Source organism: Magallana gigas, chromosome 8 (genome assembly GCF_963853765.1).
Source record: "Magallana gigas chromosome 8, xbMagGiga1.1, whole genome shotgun sequence".
Taxonomy (NCBI): domain Eukaryota; kingdom Metazoa; phylum Mollusca; class Bivalvia; order Ostreida; family Ostreidae; genus Magallana; species Magallana gigas.
In genome coordinates, this window is record NC_088860.1 from 8,191,218 (window position 1) to 8,211,609 (window position 20,392).

A 20,392-nucleotide genomic window follows, 5' to 3' on the forward strand; every position below is an offset into this window, starting at 1 on the left:
TAACTCTAATGATATGTAAAAGAGTAATTCACAAGATAACACATTGAGCATTACTTTACGACTTAAGAATTTAACTGATGGAGTATAATCCTATACTTTTGATCTTAATTGATATAGCACTTTAACATTGTCTCTTTCTTGTATTCAGCGTTATTTTTTAGTTTTAGCACTGGTATGCAACTGTGATCCAGAAAGGACTTTCAACGACATAGTGTCCACTCAATGGAAACTCTGCAGTCTTCAGTCTATTACGAGGAAACGGCAGAGATTCGTAATAACTGGCAATCATATTAAATGAAATGGTGCTTAAATGTGTGGAAACAGAATTAGGCTTAAATCTGATTGCATTGGCTTGACTTGTTACAGTAAGTGATTTTTATGTTGTTTTTTTGCATGCTGAAAAAATCTTCAATCATTTAAAAAAATATATTAACTGTTTATTGAAAAATGTGTGTCGAGTCTCTCTTAACGCTTTTTTAAATTAAAACAAAGCTTACCTACAACCATGCATATTTGATGGGAAACCATAAATTACTGTATACTTTGTTGATTTTTTATAGCAAGGTGAAAAACTTTTCGCTTAACTGTAGAAAATTATGTACATTTTTTTTTCGATAAGCTTTAAAAAAGATGAGCAGTTCAGTATTGAATTTGTATGGGAATGAAAGATGTAAAATTCCAGCAATTTTTTTAATTTGGTATGCTAAATTCTAAATCTTAGGCAAGTTGTTTTTATAGTTTGTTTGTTTGGGTTTTTTTGGAGGGGGGTGTAAATACTATTGGATGTGAAAATGAAATACTTAGATGGACACAACCAGTCGGTGAAAACAGTTATCATTATCATGTTTGCATGTTGAAACTCGTGTAAAAGTGCCAAAGGACGTTTTATAGCACTAGCATCCCAGTTTGTTATTTTTATTTTCTAGGAAGGAATATTGAGTTCAACGAAAGGAGTTATACACGTGAGGGGATTTCCAAAAGAGCAAAATAAACATTTCAATTTTTCTGAGCAGGAAACAGTTCTTATATTTTGAATATTAAAGAGACAGGAAAAACTAGATTTTATCATAGGTTTGATAAGGTTGAGTTTAAGAACATTTCATGTGAACGAATAATATAAACACATTAACATACCAGATACGAAGTTATATATCAAAAGAATCTAAATTAACCTGTATTTTTCTTAATGCAAATGCTATTGCATGTGTCACTACAGTATTAAATTTTACTATATATTCTTACCAAAATTGCATAACTTTACATACAGATTAAAAATTCAAAACAAACTTCTGGAAAAAATCCTCTTAACATTTTTTTAAGCAACGCTTCATTTACAATTTTCTAGCAAAATACACAGGTGAATCCAGCAAGGCGTAAGACTTTGTTTATCTCGAAGTTACTTCAAAATCAAGCCCGGGCCTTTTCACCCCCCTCAGGAAACAACACGCATCAAAAATTCAAATGACCTCGCATTATTAAAAAAATGAAATAGTTAGACCTCTTACATTGTTTTTTTTTTATCTCATAAAATAATCAGCACCTGTCGTGTGTAAAAACGCCCAAATGAAAATTTGGGAATTATTTTGGCTCAGCCATGTTTTGACGTGAATCTTCAGTGAAATACTGTTATGGCAACATAAGGATGGAAACATTTAACAATGGGACTTTATATTGACATAGTCGTATCCTAACAGATATGCTTCCATCAACAAATGATGAAGCTGAACCTCTATGAAATTTCAGTCAGACAGGTTCATAAACAAACAGTCAAAACAAAAGTAAACATACAAATAGACAGATAAAACATATTTCCTATGTCATAGTATGTTTTGTTCATTAGATGCAATTGGAGTTTTCTCGATCTGAGACACTTGAATAGAACATCAAACTTAAGATCAAGAATCTTGAGTTTTGGGGTGCTAATCCGATAAGTCCTCTGTATTTTCTTTAATGACGAGTTGTAAGAAAATAATCTTTTGAACTTCTAAATATCTCTTTACATGTATCACTTATTCTATTGTAGAGCTTTTACAACATGTCAAAAAAGCTACATAAAACCCTCTCCAGTTTCTGTCAGGGTACAAGAACAGTTTCTCACAAATATGACGTAAGATGTGCTCACACAGCGTAAGTACGATTTAGATACACGCAATATTTTGGAAAGGCGTTATAGCATGTTTTATTGAAGAAAAACATATCTTTTATTATTAGCAGAATATTACAAGCGTCTCGGGTGTACAATGTTTATATACTTATGCCTTATTGGTAATTTAATGTACTTTTGAAACTGTTCAGAGTGCCTGCAGACTATGGTGGAATGGCATATATCGGTGGAGCCTGCATTGACAATGCATGTTCTGTCGACGGTGAACGGTCTTTAACCGGCTACAAGGCCCTTACACATGAAATTGGACATAAGTAAGAACTATTTTATCCCTTTATTATAACACACCTTCAGACTGCGACTTTTACTTTGTGCAGACGATGTTTTGGAATTTTTAAAATTTATCTTTGTATTAGCTTGGGAATGAACCATGACGCGGGCAGGTGTTACGGAAGTGACATAGGTATCATGGGAGGATACGGCGTAGGATGGAGTTCATGTAGCGTCAACGATCTTCATAACTTTCTTCAGTGGGTATTTCTAGAAATAAATAGAAAATAAATATAAAAAGAGCTATAATACTACAAAACTAGTGTATCCTATGATATTGTGTGTACACACAATTTTATCATTGATATTTCAATACATGTAATGTTACTAACCCAACTTTGAATCTAACATTTATTAATTTAAAACTGATATCCTTAACGGTAACCCTACATTTATAATGTCAAGTTTTTAACCGCAACTGTAGCTCTCATATTCTCTAACGAGGAATTTAACACTCATGGAATACAGGGGTTCACAAAAAATTCTCTGATGGATCATTTTTTTTTCGCGATTGATAGTGTGATCGAATAATTGATTAACCATGTATGCCATGTTGACGTTTACTATGTTGTCTGAAAATCACTTTGCGCCAGCATCAACGTATAATGTGTGTCCTTTATGTTGAACACAAACCCCAATTGGATAACTGATAAGATATAAATAATTATGTATTTATTCAATGAGGACAATCAATTTTCTTTGATACAGACTTGAAAAAGCGCAATGCTTGTTCAGAGAAGCTGAAGCTTTAGCTGAGCTGAGCTCATCGTTAATTGGTAAATAACTAATTTATATATTCTTAACTAGTATTTCACAAAGCATTATGGTCCCAAAGTCAACGCACTGATACTGACATTTTCCATTGTATATGTCTGTGATAACATGAGGTATCGATTTTGTAATGTACCTGTCAAACCAATAATTTCTATAGACGTACTGTTGGGGCGCATGGGGGTTTGCATAAACAATAATCTAATATTAAATCGTACACTTACTGAAATGTCTATTCATAATTTACTTCTTTTTTTGTCCGTGATAACACTACAAATCAAATTTGTATTCACAGTCCAATATATTCAAATGACTATTCGTTGGCACGCAAACAGGGTTTGCATAAAAAAAAAATCACATAAAAAGTCAATATTTCTATATTTAATCAAACATTTGCTAAAACATTTTATTGACATTAGTCATAAGGAATTATTCTTTGACTATTATGAGGTGATAATTTGGGTGGAAGGGATAAGGGGCATGGTCAAATCTATCATAAAATCCTTCGGGCTTTATTGGTTTGATCACGCTCTGACTGAAATTATCACCTCATAATACTCATAGAATGATTCCCTACTGTTTAATTAATACCAGAATAATCATTTTTTTTTTATTACATTTTGTATTATTACGAATATGATTTTATTTATCCTTTTCTAAAGAAACCTACAACGACATTGAAAACTTGATATGTAAATAATTTACTTTTTGTAAAAATATTCTTGAATTAGGTCAGGAATACAGTCCAGATGACATCTGTGAGAATAGATACGGTCCAAACTTCTTTTTTAGAAAGTTTGAGTATTACACGGTAAGTCTTAACAAACAAAGTCTTCTTCCTTGTCGCAGTTAAGATGGCTTAACGGTCGTTGACAATTTCAGACTATATAATTCTTTTTTAAAAGTCTTTAAATTGTGTAAAGATATAAGGAAAACCACAAATCTTAAAGCAAAAAAAATAGATAAATAATTGGATTTTTCCCAAGGTAGATCTGATCATTAATTCACTGACCATCCGTCCTTCCTAATTATTGAAGATTGATTAATGAGGAAACATATAGATTATGAAACATATAATTTTTATACGTCCATTTTCGGTAGCACTGCGAGGCTTACAGTTGTGTGAATCTTACGGAGGGAGCCCATTACGGCCAGATGTTTAACCATGAATGGCAGGACATACCCGGCTCTGTGGCGAAGGAAAAGTACGTTAAATCAGAGCATCCACTTGTAAAAATGATAGCTTGATTTTATTTATGTTTTTGTCTAAAAGATGAAAAATTAGTTTTTAGGACGGAAATGATATCACTCTTTTTTTCATTTGATTTTCAAAGAAAAAATGTTGAACATCCTTTCTTTTCTCGTGAGATTGTTTAGTTTTCTTGTTTCCAATTATGTATTGGTTAAATATTTTTCATAGATTTGCTTTAAACAAACTTGTACCACGTTTGAGAATGCCAGAGAAACCCTTAAAATCATCAGACCAGGAGGGTTGGGTCCTTGGGGGGGGGGGCGTGGCAGTCCTGCTCAAGAACATGTGGGGTGGGAGTAACATACAAACGCCGAAGATGCAACAATCCAAGGTGATATTTTCTCATTTCTATGCACGGTTATTATCTTATATTTGCTGGATATTATTGAAACATATAAAAAAAAAACCATACTAGCCTTTGGTCAACTGTTTATTTAATTCAGTGAAGCGTATAATTTGAATTTGATATAAATGAACTGTAAGGAATAGTTTAACCTCCATGAAGTTTCAAGTTTAACTGCATAGTCTAAAAACATCGTTTATACCAATGTAAATGCATCTTTATCTAACATTGACAGCCCAATAAACCACCCGGGCTGTGAAGGAGGGGAGAGCAATGCGAATGAAGCCAAGATTTGTAATCCAGAGGTTAGTGTAACATTTCTAGCTGCCACTGCAACGCATAGAGAAACCAGTAAAGAAAAACAAAGAGACGTCATTTACCAATAATAATTTGATTTGATTTTTTCTGTTCTAGCCATGTTCCGATGATAGTCCAAAACAGGCAGATCTGATTAAACAGAGAGCTTCAGAAACGTGTCTTACAATGCTTGAAAATAAAGTGTTGAATTCGTCAGAGTATAATTCAACGGGGGATAGATACAGTCATTCTGGTGAGAAATAACCACGCATGCTTAGAATGCTTCATAAATATTTACTCATATTTTGTAATATAAATATGTTATATAAACTCCCATTATTCCATGTTTTTTGAACGGCATAAAATAATTTAGAATGAGTAATGAACAGCTGATTAAATAAAATTATGTTGTAATCCCGTTTCATCCTTTTTACTAGGAAATTATGTGTGTGAAGTAAGATGTAAAGCAGTGGGTGATTTCAAATCGCCATATTTCACAAGATTCGGCTTAATGCCGCACGGTACCCCATGCAATGCCAAAGTAATTAGTTACATGGATTTCATGAGCTCACCTTGGCCAAGAAAGAAGGGCCTCACTCCCATTTGTTTGGAGGGAAATTGCAGGGCAAGTATAAACAATATTGTTTGTACGTTTTCTACTCATATCTACTTATGAAATTATTTTGATATTTTTTTAGTAATTCGGATCTGACCACTCTTGCATTTATTCGATGCTAAAAAGCATCAGTAATATTGAATGCAAGACTAACTATATCTGGGTTCGAGACTCATACTTCATTTGGTTTTTACACATAAAAAGATTATTTAAAATTTTCCATAATAAAAAAGCTCGAAGTTGCTTTCGATGAATCTTCTCAGGACAGATGAGAACAGGAATAAAATCCGTTTGTCCTGAGATGATAAGCTTATAGAACTTAGAAAACAAAAAAATAGGCTATATATTAACTAGTACTGAAAGCACATACGCATGTACTTAAAATTCACTTTCTGTTTCATAGTTTCTAGATTTTCTTTCAATGCTTGCATGTTTATGATATATCTTTATGTTTAGATCTTTGGGTGCGACGATGCTTTCCTGGGAGGGACAAAAGAGTTTGATGAATGTGGTGTTTGTGGTGGGGATGGGTCCACATGTGACGTCATACAGGGAACATTCACTGGTATACCTGGAGAAGGTAGCTTGTTTCGCGACATTTAACTTTACCTTTGTAGTACAATTACATGTAAATATACCGGTATTGCCGCCTAAAAACAAAACAAGACTGCAGCCCCAACTGAAGTGTTACTATATTTTAATACGTATCCCCTCTGTATCTAATGGGATAAAAATTCATTCTATATTGTAACATTGAAATTAACTTTTAACCAATGCCAGATAGAATGTTCTAATGTCTTTTTAATGGGTTTTGATAAGTATAATAAAATTATTGTCATCCTGTGCACAATTTCAAAAAAGGGTTTTACTAATATTTCAATGTAGATAAAAACACTTTTTTGCAGTTATAGAACTCTCATGATTGAGATACCGAAAGGAGCATATAATATACAAATTTGGTTTAACTGGTGGATAATGGAAAATAACTTCATAGGTAAGTAAAGATGTATTCACTGTCAATAATCATCGTTATTATACGAAAAGTCTATTAATCTGATAGTTTCCCTGTTATTAACCTATTGATTTTGATAAAAGATAACGCTGGATAAGATACTTTCTCTTTTGGTAAAATGTTTTAAAATATCATTCATACGAAATAAAGGCATAGCTGTCTCAATTATGACCTTTATCGATGTAACATATGAGCCAACCCAATGCGTTTATGTGGAAGTTTGGAAGATGCTCATTACGTTTAAATTTCGTTTGTAAAAAATATTCATTATGAATTAATACAACCATTTCTGTATGACCTTTTATCGTTGAACTTTTTGAATATAATTGATGTACTTTGAGGTGACAAAACTTTATCTTATGATGAAAATATGAAAAAATATGAAAAAGAAGTTCATACATTTATACAAAAGTGTGGAAGATTTATCTAAGTTTTTAAATTATTTGCATAACTTTCTTATCCATTCTAATTTTAATTCTAGATTTGCACAGTGTTACAGCATTCAAAACTTATGATTTATTTGTGTTTCATTTAGTGTACTATAACTGTTATAAATGTTAATTGGCATTGTATGGCATTGTAATTGTAATATATTATGTACAAGTAGAGGACTCTCTAAGTTTCTGGAAATTGTGTCCAATCCTTTTGGCTTCATTAGACAATAAAATATGTTCAACTCAGATATTATGTCAAGCTAACATCCAGGCATTGTCAATTTATAGTCAAGATTAAATTCCTTATCGTTCTAACTTCTATTCTCTCTTTATCTGTCTCTCTCACACTCGTTCCCGTTAATTTTCTCTTTCTCTTTAACTCTTTATTTCGTTTTATTCCCCGTATCTCTCTCTCTCTCTGTCTCTCTCTGTCTCTCTCTCTGTCTCTCTCTCTCTCTCTCTCTCTCTCTCTCTCTCTCTCTCTCTCTCTTACAGTTTGACTTTTTCATTACACAAGAGATGTACGATAAAGATGATGTCCCCGTTATCGTCAGCCATGTTGGAAGCAGCTGGGTGTGGAACACGGATGAGAGTAAAAATCCGGTCAATTTTGCCAACACCTACTGGCATTATAAATTTTTTGAGTACTTGTACACAACGGGACCTATCTCCGAGCCTGCTATCATCAAGGTATGATTTTACATTAAGAAACTTACTTACTTTAATCCACCTTCAAAAGTTGACTAAATTTTCAAAAATTAACATTTCATCACCATGTGAGAAGAAACTTTGAAACGGTAATTTTTACAAACTTGCTCTAATAATCTATTAGTGATTATAAAGAGAAATATTGAGGCAATATGCATGGTTATTAAACTAGGTCATAGACATTACGTATTATTTAATAAGATTACCTCGATTCATCAACGCTGGTAAGCTCTGAAACAAGTATTCCTTTTAAAGGAATGATCGGAAATAATGATATATAGATAGCCAGAAGCAAGCAACATGATCAGTTTGATGTAAAATAATTAATAAAGTATGTTTACAAGATATAGATTATTTTGAATCTGTACACCATAATTTTATCATTATAAACCGTCCACAAATTTAATTTTGAAATAAATTTGGGGAAAGCCGTTCGTAAACTCCTTGTCTAGTTTAATATTTTTAACGTAATTATTAAATGTAAATGTATCTTCTTCTTCTTCTTCTTCTTCTTCTTCTTCAGAATACTGAAGAGGGCTCTTCAAAGAGCATTAACACGTATAAAAAGAAAGAGTTGTAATAAAATAATTTAATGCGACTGAAAAACATTGAATGCCACCATTACTTGCTATTGAGGTCGCATTATAACGTAACCTTGTTTATAAATCAAGTCAATTCCTAGCTACTATTATGCAACATCAATAGATCGAGGTCAGTTCATCGAGGTCAACTGCATTACTGAATGAATTTCGATCGAAATTCTTACGCGTGAGACAAAATGTGCAGTCGTGAATAAACAGGTCGAACTGTATTTATTGTATGTTTGCATCTCTTAAGGTAACTGAATGAAATAAAACTGAGTGAAATATTATATAAAAACTAAACCAAAGCTTCAAGTTTTTAAATAAGAACTACTTATGCAAGCCGAATGTGTGCGCACGTAGACGCATTTGCCGGATGCCCCATATGGACACAACAGTGATCGGCCGAAGCTGATCACAAAAAGTCTTCAAGCGATATTTTTCTACCAAAAGAAAATGGTCCATAATTGCATTTTTTTTTTATTTCAGCTTTATCAAAAGCACGCTTTGGAAAACAAAGGCATTCATTACGCTTATTCTTTACCCAAAACTGGTGAGTTTTAATAAACAGCTGATTCAATATGATTATGTTATATTCTTAGTTTTAATCAATCGGAATAAAAGATTATATAAAATACGTTATCTTATATTGTCTAAAATGCATGTTTGATAATATAATCCATCAATTTGTAGAACAAATTTCCTTTTGCAAATCGTGTATAAAAGTGTTAAAAAGACAATTTATTGATATTAACCTTCATTAATATTAACGGTACAGAATGATAACAGCATATTTATTAGTAAATAAGGGTTTCAGTTTTTTAGAGTGACAAAGGTCATTGTCTATGTATTGTTAAATACAACTAATTCTACAAGATTTATTTTAACATTTATTTAAGGTGAATGTAAGAATAACGGGACATACAACCTTAAACTACGTACTTGTGACTGTCCTACTGGATTTTACGGTATTAAAATATATGGGATATTCTGTTTATTTTACAGTTGTGTTAACAAAAATAGAACGAGGGGATATATGCGAGAATGATGCCATGCATGTTGTACATTGATGCAAATTTTACGTTATATAAATAATTTTATCACATGTTTAGCTCAGTATGCGGTGGATATCACTCATGTAATTAATTGATGATATTACACTGTGTTTTCTTACGTCATGTGACCTCATGGTTATGGTTCTTGATTGACGTAAAATAAAAGTACAAAAAGTATTTAGTTGAAAAGTGTGGATTTGTACTTGTGAAGCATTTTTTGCCGTTTTATTCATGAAATGATAAAAAATAGTTTCGAAAATAAAATGTTAAAGTATCTTTGTTAAATCGTCAAGGAAAATTTGCGTAAAGTTGCTGACGTCTTGCAGTAAATATGCTGTGGGGCTCACAATTTAATAATTTTTACAGAAAAAAAAATAAGATTTCACAAGAGACGTAGTAAACATGTGGTAATAAAATCTCTTATGATCTGCAAAGGTTATTGATTTATATCAAACTCGTATTGTGTTTACTATCCCCTCACCAAGCCTCGGGAATAGAAATAACACAACTCGCTAGATAGAAATCATATACCCACCCAAATCATGAAAGATCCTATATAAAGTATTCAACTTTCAAAATAAACATTCAATTTCAATCCAAATTTTATTCGGTATCAGAAAATTGATGTGAGAAAATCTGTTTAAGAAATTTGTCATTTGCATCTCAAAAATGTTAAAACCAAAAAAGTTCACTTCAACGTAACTATTCATAAAATATTAGCATACCGTTAGATGGTAGGATAAACGTTGTAGGCCTCGGGATCATAAAGAAATTTCAGACTTTAGTCAAAATTTCAACCAGTCATAAAATAATGGTTTATCATAAAATGACAATGGAAATTTATAATTGGAAAAATTATATCAAAACACTTTTAGTAGCATTTCAATTTTGTCAGTATTTTTAATCAAGAGATATCATTTTTCACTTAAGTATAAGTTTGCTTTATAAATCTGGGACCTGGTTTTGGAAAACTTACATATTGATTTCCTCTTAAAGATAAACTTTGTTTAAATATTAAAAAATCATCAAAATTGAAGGCAAAATGTAATGAATTCTTTGTTACTTAATTAGAGGTTTAAAAATACAAACATCTATGTCTAGATTTAAAGGAATTCAATGATTAATGAAGGGATATTGAACAATGAGAATTATTTTACACTAGTTAAATATGTATTTCTAGGTAACAATGAAATTGAAATAAACTAAATTCACATGACTGACTACATATAAGAGGCCGGCCATTTGGAAGTTGATTTTTAAAACAAAGTAATTTCCTCTAGATGAATTATTTGTTTTTTAGATTCGTCAAACTATCTGCGGTTTATTTCATATTTTGATAAAGAGAAAGTTTCTGCATGTATGAATCAAAAGAGTTTTACGGATTTTAAGTTCCTTTTAAGAATATCTTAATAAAACATACTTTGCCAATAGACTGCAGTGCAAATTCAAGGTGTGATTAATTAGACCATACTCGAAATGATGGTGGAGTAGTTTTATTTGATAACACCCACAAAATGATACCATAATTAAGAATATAGGGCCATTCATTTATTAGGTACAAAATGTGGATGTTATATATTGAATACCTTAATTTGATGCCCATCCAGCTTCTTAAAGTAAATATAATGACACCTGATATTTCTGTTGTATTAACAGGAGCTGACTGTGACAGTCGTTGTAATATTTACTGCTTCAATGGCGCGGCATTGGACGAGTCCACTTGCACGTGCCAGTGTAAGGAACACCAGACGGGAAGTTATTGTAAGTGTGAAACAGGATATACCGGGAAAGACTGCACGGAGAAAAAAAGTGAATAATTACCATTGTCTGAATAAATTTTGAATGTAGACTTTTGCTCTTCTTTTTGTCTTCAATTGCCTATGAAAGTTAACTTGATTCTTGTGAAGTAGCTTGTGTGTTGGAGCAGAACCATCAAAATAAAAAGAAACCGTATAACACGAATAACAAATCTTTGCTAATTATTACATGATGGAATAAAGAGGAGAATCATAAAGTCAATCATTTACAAATTGTTCTGCTTGAGTCTTTATGAATTATTTTTACACGAAATGTAAGCAAGCGCAGTTCAATATAGTGTTCCGATTGGCCACTTCGACCTTCGCTCATGGCTTATTAACAAAACAAGCTTGACTTTGTGGAAATGAAGTTACCAATCCCCCCCCCCCAAATCATTTTTTGATGATAATCCGCACACACTACCAATTTTCCGTTCCTTGTACATGATGATATTAAGATACACAATGCAAATGAATAAAAATTTAGAGTCTATTAACAAAAGTGTAAACTAATGACACATATAGCGTGGAATACAGGTGTTCCAAACTTTTTCTTACCTCGACGAAAAAAAAATGATTCGAAAAAGAACAGTTAAGTCATTCTGAAAAATCGGTGTTTAACCTATGATGCGATGTAGACCTTAAAACACTTCCAGTGACACGAACGAATAGCTGTATACTGATGTACCAAAAATATTGAGAGGCGTATAATGCAATGCATTTTTGCGCTGTTAATGATTCAAGTTATTTATACGAAGTTATTTGTCTTTTCATCTATAATTTTTCTGCCGACATTAACAAAAATTAAGCATTGATGAAGTCAGTTGACACATTTACATATAAAGATAATGTTTCCAAGTAGTATTGAAATTGGCAAAACATTGTTACTGATGATAGTTATGAAGCGGTTTCTATACATTGTAGTCCTTCATCATGAAATAGCTTGATCTTTTTCAGGAAATAGAGAAAATCTAGATATTAGCATGCTGGAATGCGGACTGCATATACTAAACGAACAGGGTGTCGAAGGGTGGGGTCCTTTGGGGGCGTGGCAGTCCTGCTCCAGAACATGTGGGGTGGGAGTTACATACAGACGCCGAAAGTGCATCAATCCAAGGTGATTTTTTCTCATTTTTATGCACGGTTATTATCTTATATTTGCTGAATATTATTGAAACATGTAAAAAGCCCAGACTAGCATTTGATCAACTGTTTATTAAATTCAGTGAAACGTATAATTGGAATTTGATATAAATGAACTGTAAGGAATATTTTAACCTCTATGAAGTTTCAAGTTTAACTGCATAGTCTAAAAACATCGTTTATACCAATGTAAATGCATCATTATCTAACATTGACAGCCCAATAAACCACCCGGGCTGTGAAGGAAGGGAGAGCAATGCAAATGAAGCCAAGATTTGTAACTCAGAGGTTAGTGTAACATTTCTAGCTGCCACTGCAACGCATAGAGAAACCAGTAAAGAAAAACAAAGAGACGCCATTTACCAATAATATAATGATTTGATTTTTTTCTGTTCTAGCCATGCTCCGATGATAGTCCAAATCAGGCAGATCCGATTAAACAGAGAGATTCAGAAACGTGTCTTACAATGCTTGAAAATAAAGTGTTGAATTCGTCAGAGTATAATTCAACGGGGGATAGATACAGTCATTCTGGTGAGAAATAGCCACGCATGCTTAAATTGCTTTATAAATTATTATTCATCATTTGTTTTGTAATATAAATATGCCATATAAACTCCCATTATTCAATGTTTTGAACGGCATAAAATAATTTAGAATAAGTAATGAATAGCTGATTCAATAAAATTATGTTGTAAACCCATTTGATCCTTTTTGCTAGGAAATGATGTGTGTGAAGTTAGATGTAAAGAAGTGGGTGATTTCAAATCGCCATATTTCACAAGATTCGGCTTAATGCCGCACGGTACCCCATGCGATGCCAAAGTTATTAAATACATGGATTTCATGAGCTCACCTTGGCCAAGAAAGAAGGGCCTCACTCCCATTTGTTTGGAGGGAAATTGCAGGGCAAGTATAAACAATATTGTTTGTACGTTTTCTACTCATATCTACTTATGAAATTATTTTGATATTTTTTTAGTAATTCGGATCTGACCACTCTTGCATTTATTCGATGCTAAAAAGCATCAGTAATATTGAATGCAAGACTAACTATATCTGGGTTCGAGACTCATACTTCATTTGGTTTTTACACATAAAAAGATTATTTAAAATTTTCCATAATAAAAAAGCTCGAAGTTGCTTTCGATGAATCTTCTCAGGACAGATGAGAACAGGAATAAAATCCGTTTGTCCTGAGATGATAAGCTTATAGAACTTAGAAAACAAAAAAATAGGCTATATATTAACTAGTACTGAAAGCACATACGCATGTACTTAAAATTCACTTTCTGTTTCATAGTTTCTAGATTTTCTTTCAATGCTTGCATGTTTATGATATATCTTTATGTTTAGATCTTTGGGTGCGACGATGCTTTCCTGGGAGGGACAAAAGAGTTTGATGAATGTGGTGTTTGTGGTGGGGATGGGTCCACATGTGACGTCATACAGGGAACATTCACTGGTATACCTGGAGAAGGTAGCTTGTTTCGCGACATTTAACTTTACCTTTGTAGTACAATTACATGTAAATATACCGGTATTGCCGCCTAAAAACAAAACAAGACTGCAGCCCCAACTGAAGTGTTACTATATTTTAATACGTATCCCCTCTGTATCTAATGGGATAAAAATTCATTCTATATTGTAACATTGAAATTAACTTTTAACCAATGCCAGATAGAATGTTCTAATGTCTTTTTAATGGGTTTTGATAAGTATAATAAAATTATTGTCATCCTGTGCACAATTTCAAAAAAGGGTTTTACTAATATTTCAATGTAGATAAAAACACTTTTTTGCAGTTATAGAACTCTCATGATTGAGATACCGAAAGGAGCATATAATATACAAATTTGGTTTAACTGGTGGATAATGGAAAATAACTTCATAGGTAAGTAAAGATGTATTCACTGTCAATAATCATCGTTATTATACGAAAAGTCTATTAATCTGATAGTTTCCCTGTTATTAACCTATTGATTTTGATAAAAGATAACGCTGGATAAGATACTTTCTCTTTTGGTAAAATGTTTTAAAATATCATTCATACGAAATAAAGGCATAGCTGTCTCAATTATGACCTTTATCGATGTAACATATGAGCCAACCCAATGCGTTTATGTGGAAGTTTGGAAGATGCTCATTACTTTTAAATTTCGTTTGTAAAAAATATTCATTATGAATTAATACAACCATTTCTGTATGACCTTTTATCGTTGAACTTTTTGAATATAATTGATGTACTTTGAGGTGACAAAACTTTATCTTATGATGAAAATATGAAAAAATATGAAAAAGAAGTTCATACATTTATACAAAAGTGTGGAAGATTTATCTAAGTTTTTAAATTATTTGCATAACTTTCTTATCCATTCTAATTTTAATTCTAGATTTGCACAGTGTTACAGCATTCAAAACTTATGATTTATTTGTGTTTCATTTAGTGTACTATAACTGTTATAAATGTTAATTGGCATTGTATGGCATTGTAATTGTAATATATTATGTACAAGTAGAGGACTCTCTAAGTTTCTGGAAATTGTGTCCAATCCTTTTGGCTTCATTAGACAATAAAATATGTTCAACTCAGATATTATGTCAAGCTAACATCCAGGCATTGTCAATTTATAGTCAAGATTAAATTCCTTATCGTTCTAACTTCTATTCTCTCTTTATCTGTCTCTCTCACACTCGTTCCCGTTAATTTTCTCTTTCTCTTTAACTCTTTATTTCGTTTTATTCCCCGTATCTCTCTCTCTCTCTCTCTCTGTCTCTCTCTGTCTCTCTCTCTGTCTCTCTCTCTCTCTCTCTCTCTCTCTCTCTCTCTCTCTCTCTCTCTCTCTCTCTCTCTCTCTCTCTCTCTCTCTCTCTCTTACAGTTTGACTTTTTCATTACACAAGAGATGTACGATAAAGATGATGTCCCCGTTATCGTCAGCCATGTTGGAAGCAGCCGGGTGTGGAACACGGATGAGAGTAAAAATCCGGTCAATTTTGCCAACACCTACTGGCATTATAAATTTTTTGAGTACTTGTACACAACGGGACCTATCTCCGAGCCTGCTATCATCAAGGTATGATTTTACATTAAGAAACTTACTTACTTTAATCCACCTTCAAAAGTTGACTAAATTTTCAAAAATTAACATTTCATCACCATGTGAGAAGAAACTTTGAAACGGTAATTTTTACAAACTTGCTCTAATAATCTATTAGTGATTATAAAGAGAAATATTGAGGCAATATGCATGGTTATTAAACTAGGTCATAGACATTACGTATTATTTAATAAGATTACCTCGATTCATCAACGCTGGTAAGCTCTGAAACAAGTATTCCTTTTAAAGGAATGATCGGAAATAATGATATATAGATAGCCAGAAGCAAGCAACATGATCAGTTTGATGTAAAATAATTAATAAAGTATGTTTACAAGATATAGATTATTTTGAATCTGTACACCATAATTTTATCATTATAAACCGTCCACAAATTTAATTTTGAAATAAATTTGGGGAAAGCCGTTCGTAAACTCCTTGTCTAGTTTAATATTTTTAACGTAATTATTAAATGTAAATGTATCTTCTTCTTCTTCTTCTTCTTCTTCTTCTTCTTCTTCTTCTTCTTCTTCTTCTTCTTCTTCTTCTTCTTCTTCAGAATACTGAAGAGGGCTCTTCAAAGAGCATTAACACGTAGTATAAAAAGAAAGAGTTGTAATAAAATAATTTAATGCGACTGAAAAACATTGAATGCCACCATTACTTGCTATTGAGGTCGCATTATAACGTAACCTTGTTTATAAATCAAGTCAATTCCTAGCTACTATTATGCAACATCAATAGATCGAGGTCAGTTCATCGAGGTCAACTGCATTACTGAATGAATTTCGATCGAAATTCTTACGCGTGAGACAAAATGTGCAGTCGTGAATAAACAGGTCGAACTGTATTTATTGTATGTTTGCATCTCTTAAGGTAACTGAATGAAATAAAACTGAGTGAAATATTATATAAAAACTAAACCAAAGCTTCAAGTTTTTAAATAAGAACTACTTATGCAAGCCGAATGTGTGCGCACGTAGACGCATTTGCCGGATGCCCCATATGGACACAACAGTGATCGGCCGAAGCTGATCACAAAAAGTCTTCAAGCGATATTTTTCTACCAAAAGAAAATGGTCCATAATTGCATTTTTTTTTTATTTCAGCTTTATCAAAAGCACGCTTTGGAAAACAAAGGCATTCATTACGCTTATTCTTTACCCAAAACTGGTGAGTTTTAATAAACAGCTGATTCAATATGATTATGTTATATTCTTAGTTTTAATCAATCGGAATAAAAGATTATATAAAATACGTAATCTTATATTGTCTAAAATGCATGTTTGATAATATAATCCATCAATTTGTAGAACAAATTTCCTTTGCAAATCGTGTATAAAAGTGTTAAAAAGACAATTTATTGCTATTAACCTTCATTAATATTAACGGTACAGAATGATAACAGCATATTTATTAGTAAATAAGGGTTTCAGTTTTTTAGAGTGACAAAGGTCATTGTCTATGTATTGTTAAATACAACTAATTCTACAAGATTTATTTTAACATTTATTTAAGGTGAATGTAAGAATAACGGGACATACAACCTTAAACTACGTACTTGTGACTGTCCTACTGGATTTTACGGTATTACAATATATGGGATATTCTGTTTATTTTACAGTTGTGTTAACAAAAATAGAACGAGGGGATATATGCGAGAATGATGCCATGCATGTTGTACATTGATGCAAATTTTACGTTATATAAATAATTTTATCACATGTTTAGCTCAGTATGCGGTGGATATCACTCATGTAATTAATTGATGATATTACACTGTGTTCTCTTACGTCATGTGACCTCATGGTTATGGTTCTTGATTGACGTAAAATAAAAGTACAAAAAGTATTTAGTTGAAAAGTGTGGATTTGTACTTGTGAAGCATTTTTTGCCGTTTTATTCATGAAATGATAAAAAATAGTTTCGAAAATAAAATGTTAAAGTATCTTTGTTAAATCGTCAAGGAAAATTTGCGTAAAGTTGTTGACGTCTTGCAGTAAATATGCTGTGGGGCTCACAATTTAATAATTTTTACAGAAAAAAAAATAAGATTTCACAAGAGACGTAGTAAACATGTGGAAATAAAATCTCTTATGATCTGCAAAGGTTATTGATTTATATCAAACTCGTATTGTGTTTACTATCCCCTCACCAAGCCTCGGGAATAGAAATAACACAACTCGCTAGATAGAAATCATATACCCACCCAAATCATGAAAGATCCTATATAAAGTATTCAACTTTCAAAATAAACATTCAATTTCAATCCAAATTTTATTCGGTATCAGAAAATTGATGTGAGAAAATCTGTTTAAGAAATTTGTCATTTGCATCTCAAAAATGTTAAAACCAAAAAAGTTCACTTCAACGTAACTATTCATAAAATATTAGCATACCGTTAGATGGTAGGATAAACGTTGTAGGCCTCGGGATCATAAAGAAATTTCAGACTTTAGTCAAAATTTCAACCAGTCATAAAATAATGGTTTATCATAAAATGACAATGGAAATTTATAATTGGAAAAATTATATCAAAACACTTTTAGTAGCATTTCAATTTTGTCAGTATTTTTAATCAAGAGATATCATTTTTCACTTAAGTATAAGTTTGCTTTATAAATCTGGGACCTGGTTTTGGAAAACTTACATATTGATTTCCTCTTAAAGATAAACTTTGTTTAAATATTAAAAAATCATCAAAATTGAAGGCAAAATGTAATGAATTCTTTGTTACTTAATTAGAGGTTTAAAAATACAAACATCTATGTCTAGATTTAAAGGAATTCAATGATTAATGAAGGGATATTGAACAATGAGAATTATTTTACACTAGTTAAATATGTATTTCTAGGTAACAATGAAATTGAAATAAACTAAATTCACATGACTGACTACATATAAGAGGCCGGCCATTTGGAAGTTGATTTTTAAAACAAAGTAATTTCCTCTAGATGAATTATTTGTTTTTTAGATTCGTCAAACTATCTGCGGTTTATTTCATATTTTGATAAAGAGAAAGTTTCTGCATGTATGAATCAAAAGAGTTTTACGGATTTTAAGTTCCTTTTAAGAATATCTTAATAAAACATACTTTGCCAATAGACTGCAGTGCAAATTCAAGGTGTGATTAATTAGACCATACTCGAAATGATGGTGGAGTAGTTTTATTTGATAACACCCACAAAATGATACCATAATTAAGAATATAGGGCCATTCATTTATTAGGTACAAAATGTGGATGTTATATATTGAATACCTTAATTTGATGCCCATCCAGCTTCTTAAAGTAAATATAATGACACCTGATATTTCTGTTGTATTAACAGGAGCTGACTGTGACAGTCGTTGTAATATTTACTGCTTCAATGGCGCGGCATTGGACGAGTCCACTTGCACGTGCCAGTGTAAGGAACACCAGACGGGAAGTTATTGTAAGTGTGAAACAGGATATACCGGGAAAGACTGCACGGAGAAAAAAAGTGAATAATTACCATTGTCTGAATAAATTTTGAATGTAGACTTTTGCTCTTCTTTTTGTCTTCAATTGCCTATGAAAGTTAACTTGATTCTTGTGAAGTAGCTTGTGTGTTGGAGCAGAACCATCAAAATAAAAAGAAACCGTATAACACGAATAACAAATCTTTGCTAATTATTACATGATGGAATAAAGAGGAGAATCATAAAGTCAATCATTTACAAATTGTTCTGCTTGAGTCTTTATGAATTATTTTTACACGAAATGTAAGCAAGCGCAGTTCAATATAGTGTTCCGATTGGCCACTTCGACCTTCGCTCATGGCTTATTAACAAAACAAGCTTGACTTTGTGGAAATGAAGTTACCAATTCCCCCCCCCCCCCCAAATCATTTTTTGATGATAATCCGCACACACTACCAATTTTCCGTTCCTTGTACATGATGATATTAAGATACACAATGCAAATGAATAAAAATTTAGAGTCTATTAACAAAAGTGTAAACTAATGACACATATAGCGTGGAATACAGGTGTTCCAAACTTTTTCTTACCTCGACGAAAAAAAAATGATTCGAAAAAGAACAGTTAAGTCATTCTGAAAAATCGGTGTTTAACCTATGATGCGATGTAGACCTTAAAACACTTCCAGTGACACGAACGAATAGCTGTATACTGATGTACCAAAAATATTGAGAGGCGTATAATGCAATGCATTTTTGCGCTGTTAATGATTCAAGTTATTTATACGAAGTTATTTGTCTTTTCATCTATAATTTTTCTGCCGACATTAACAAAAATTAAGCATTGATGAAGTCAGTTGACACATTTACATATATAGATAATGTTTCCAAGTAGTATTGAAATTGGCAAAACATTGTTACTGATGATAGTTATGAAGCGGTTTCTATACATTGTAGTCCTTCATCATGAAATAGCTTGATCTTTTTCAGGAAATAGAGAAAATCTAGATATTAGCATGCTGGAATGCGGACTGCATATACTAAACGAACAGGGTGTCGAAGGGTGGGGTCCTTTGGGGGCGTGGCAGTCCTGCTCCAGAACATGTGGGGTGGGAGTTACATACAGACGCCGAAAGTGCATCAATCCAAGGTGATTTTTTCTCATTTTTATGCACGGTTATTATCTTATATTTGCTGAATATTATTGAAACATGTAAAAAGCCCAGACTAGCATTTGATCAACTGTTTATTAAATTCAGTGAAACGTATAATTGGAATTTGATATAAATGAACTGTAAGGAATATTTTAACCTCTATGAAGTTTCAAGTTTAACTGCATAGTCTAAAAACATCGTTTATACCAATGTAAATGCATCATTATCTAACATTGACAGCCCAATAAACCACCC

The 20,392-nt window shown here is 32.1% G+C and overlaps 2 protein-coding genes and 1 long non-coding RNA gene across 4 annotated transcripts; all 3 read left to right on the top strand.

Moving 5' to 3' along the window:
• The first annotated feature begins 6,616 nt into the window (after nt 1–6,616).
• LOC105328620 (multiple epidermal growth factor-like domains protein 6) lies at nt 6,617–12,320 on the top strand. 2 transcript variants are annotated; one of them, XM_066069689.1, is made up of 6 exons: nt 6,617–6,707; nt 7,677–7,849; nt 8,938–9,001; nt 9,348–9,416; nt 11,160–11,264; nt 12,257–12,320. In XM_066069689.1, exons 2-6 carry the CDS (start codon nt 7,692–7,694, stop codon nt 12,272–12,274), a joined length of 414 nt encoding a protein of 137 aa, XP_065925761.1. In that variant the 5' UTR covers nt 6,617–6,707; nt 7,677–7,691; the 3' UTR covers nt 12,275–12,320. The 2 variants fall into 2 exon arrangements, with proteins under 2 accessions (XP_065925761.1, XP_065925760.1); XM_066069688.1 differs by lacking the exon at nt 12,257–12,320 and having other exon boundaries at nt 6,623–6,707; nt 11,160–11,440.
• A 376-nt stretch (nt 12,321–12,696) lies between these two features.
• On the top strand, nt 12,697–13,268 carry LOC117689621 (uncharacterized). Its single transcript, XR_010708875.1, has 3 exons — nt 12,697–12,730; nt 12,841–12,976; nt 13,164–13,268. It is a non-coding gene; the product is annotated as an uncharacterized lncRNA (long non-coding RNA).
• A 983-nt stretch (nt 13,269–14,251) lies between these two features.
• On the top strand, nt 14,252–20,137 carry LOC136270652 (A disintegrin and metalloproteinase with thrombospondin motifs 1-like). The gene is made up of 6 exons (XM_066068966.1): nt 14,252–14,336; nt 15,346–15,518; nt 16,652–16,715; nt 17,061–17,129; nt 18,873–19,025; nt 19,974–20,137. Exons 1-6 carry the CDS (start codon nt 14,261–14,263, stop codon nt 20,135–20,137), a joined length of 699 nt encoding a protein of 232 aa, XP_065925038.1. The 5' UTR covers nt 14,252–14,260.
• The last annotated feature ends 255 nt before the right edge of the window (nt 20,138–20,392 follow it).

Bases quoted from the DNA above. Each gene is read 5' to 3' on its own strand.
- LOC105328620 (XM_066069688.1), top strand. From the start codon at position 6,632: ATGATTGAGATACCGAAAGGAGCATATAATATACAAATTTGGTTTAAC. The intron at 7,850-8,937 runs GTATGATTTTAC...TTTTTATTTCAG, and splicing joins CCGAGCCTGCTATCATCAAG to CTTTATCAAAAGCACGCTTT. The intron at 9,417-11,159 runs GTATTAAAATAT...TTGTATTAACAG, and splicing joins CTGTCCTACTGGATTTTACG to GAGCTGACTGTGACAGTCGT.
- LOC136270652 (XM_066068966.1), top strand. From the start codon at position 14,261: ATGATTGAGATACCGAAAGGAGCATATAATATACAAATTTGGTTTAAC. The intron at 17,130-18,872 runs GTATTACAATAT...TTGTATTAACAG, and splicing joins CTGTCCTACTGGATTTTACG to GAGCTGACTGTGACAGTCGT. The intron at 19,026-19,973 runs GTGAATAATTAC...GATCTTTTTCAG, and splicing joins AGACTGCACGGAGAAAAAAA to GAAATAGAGAAAATCTAGAT.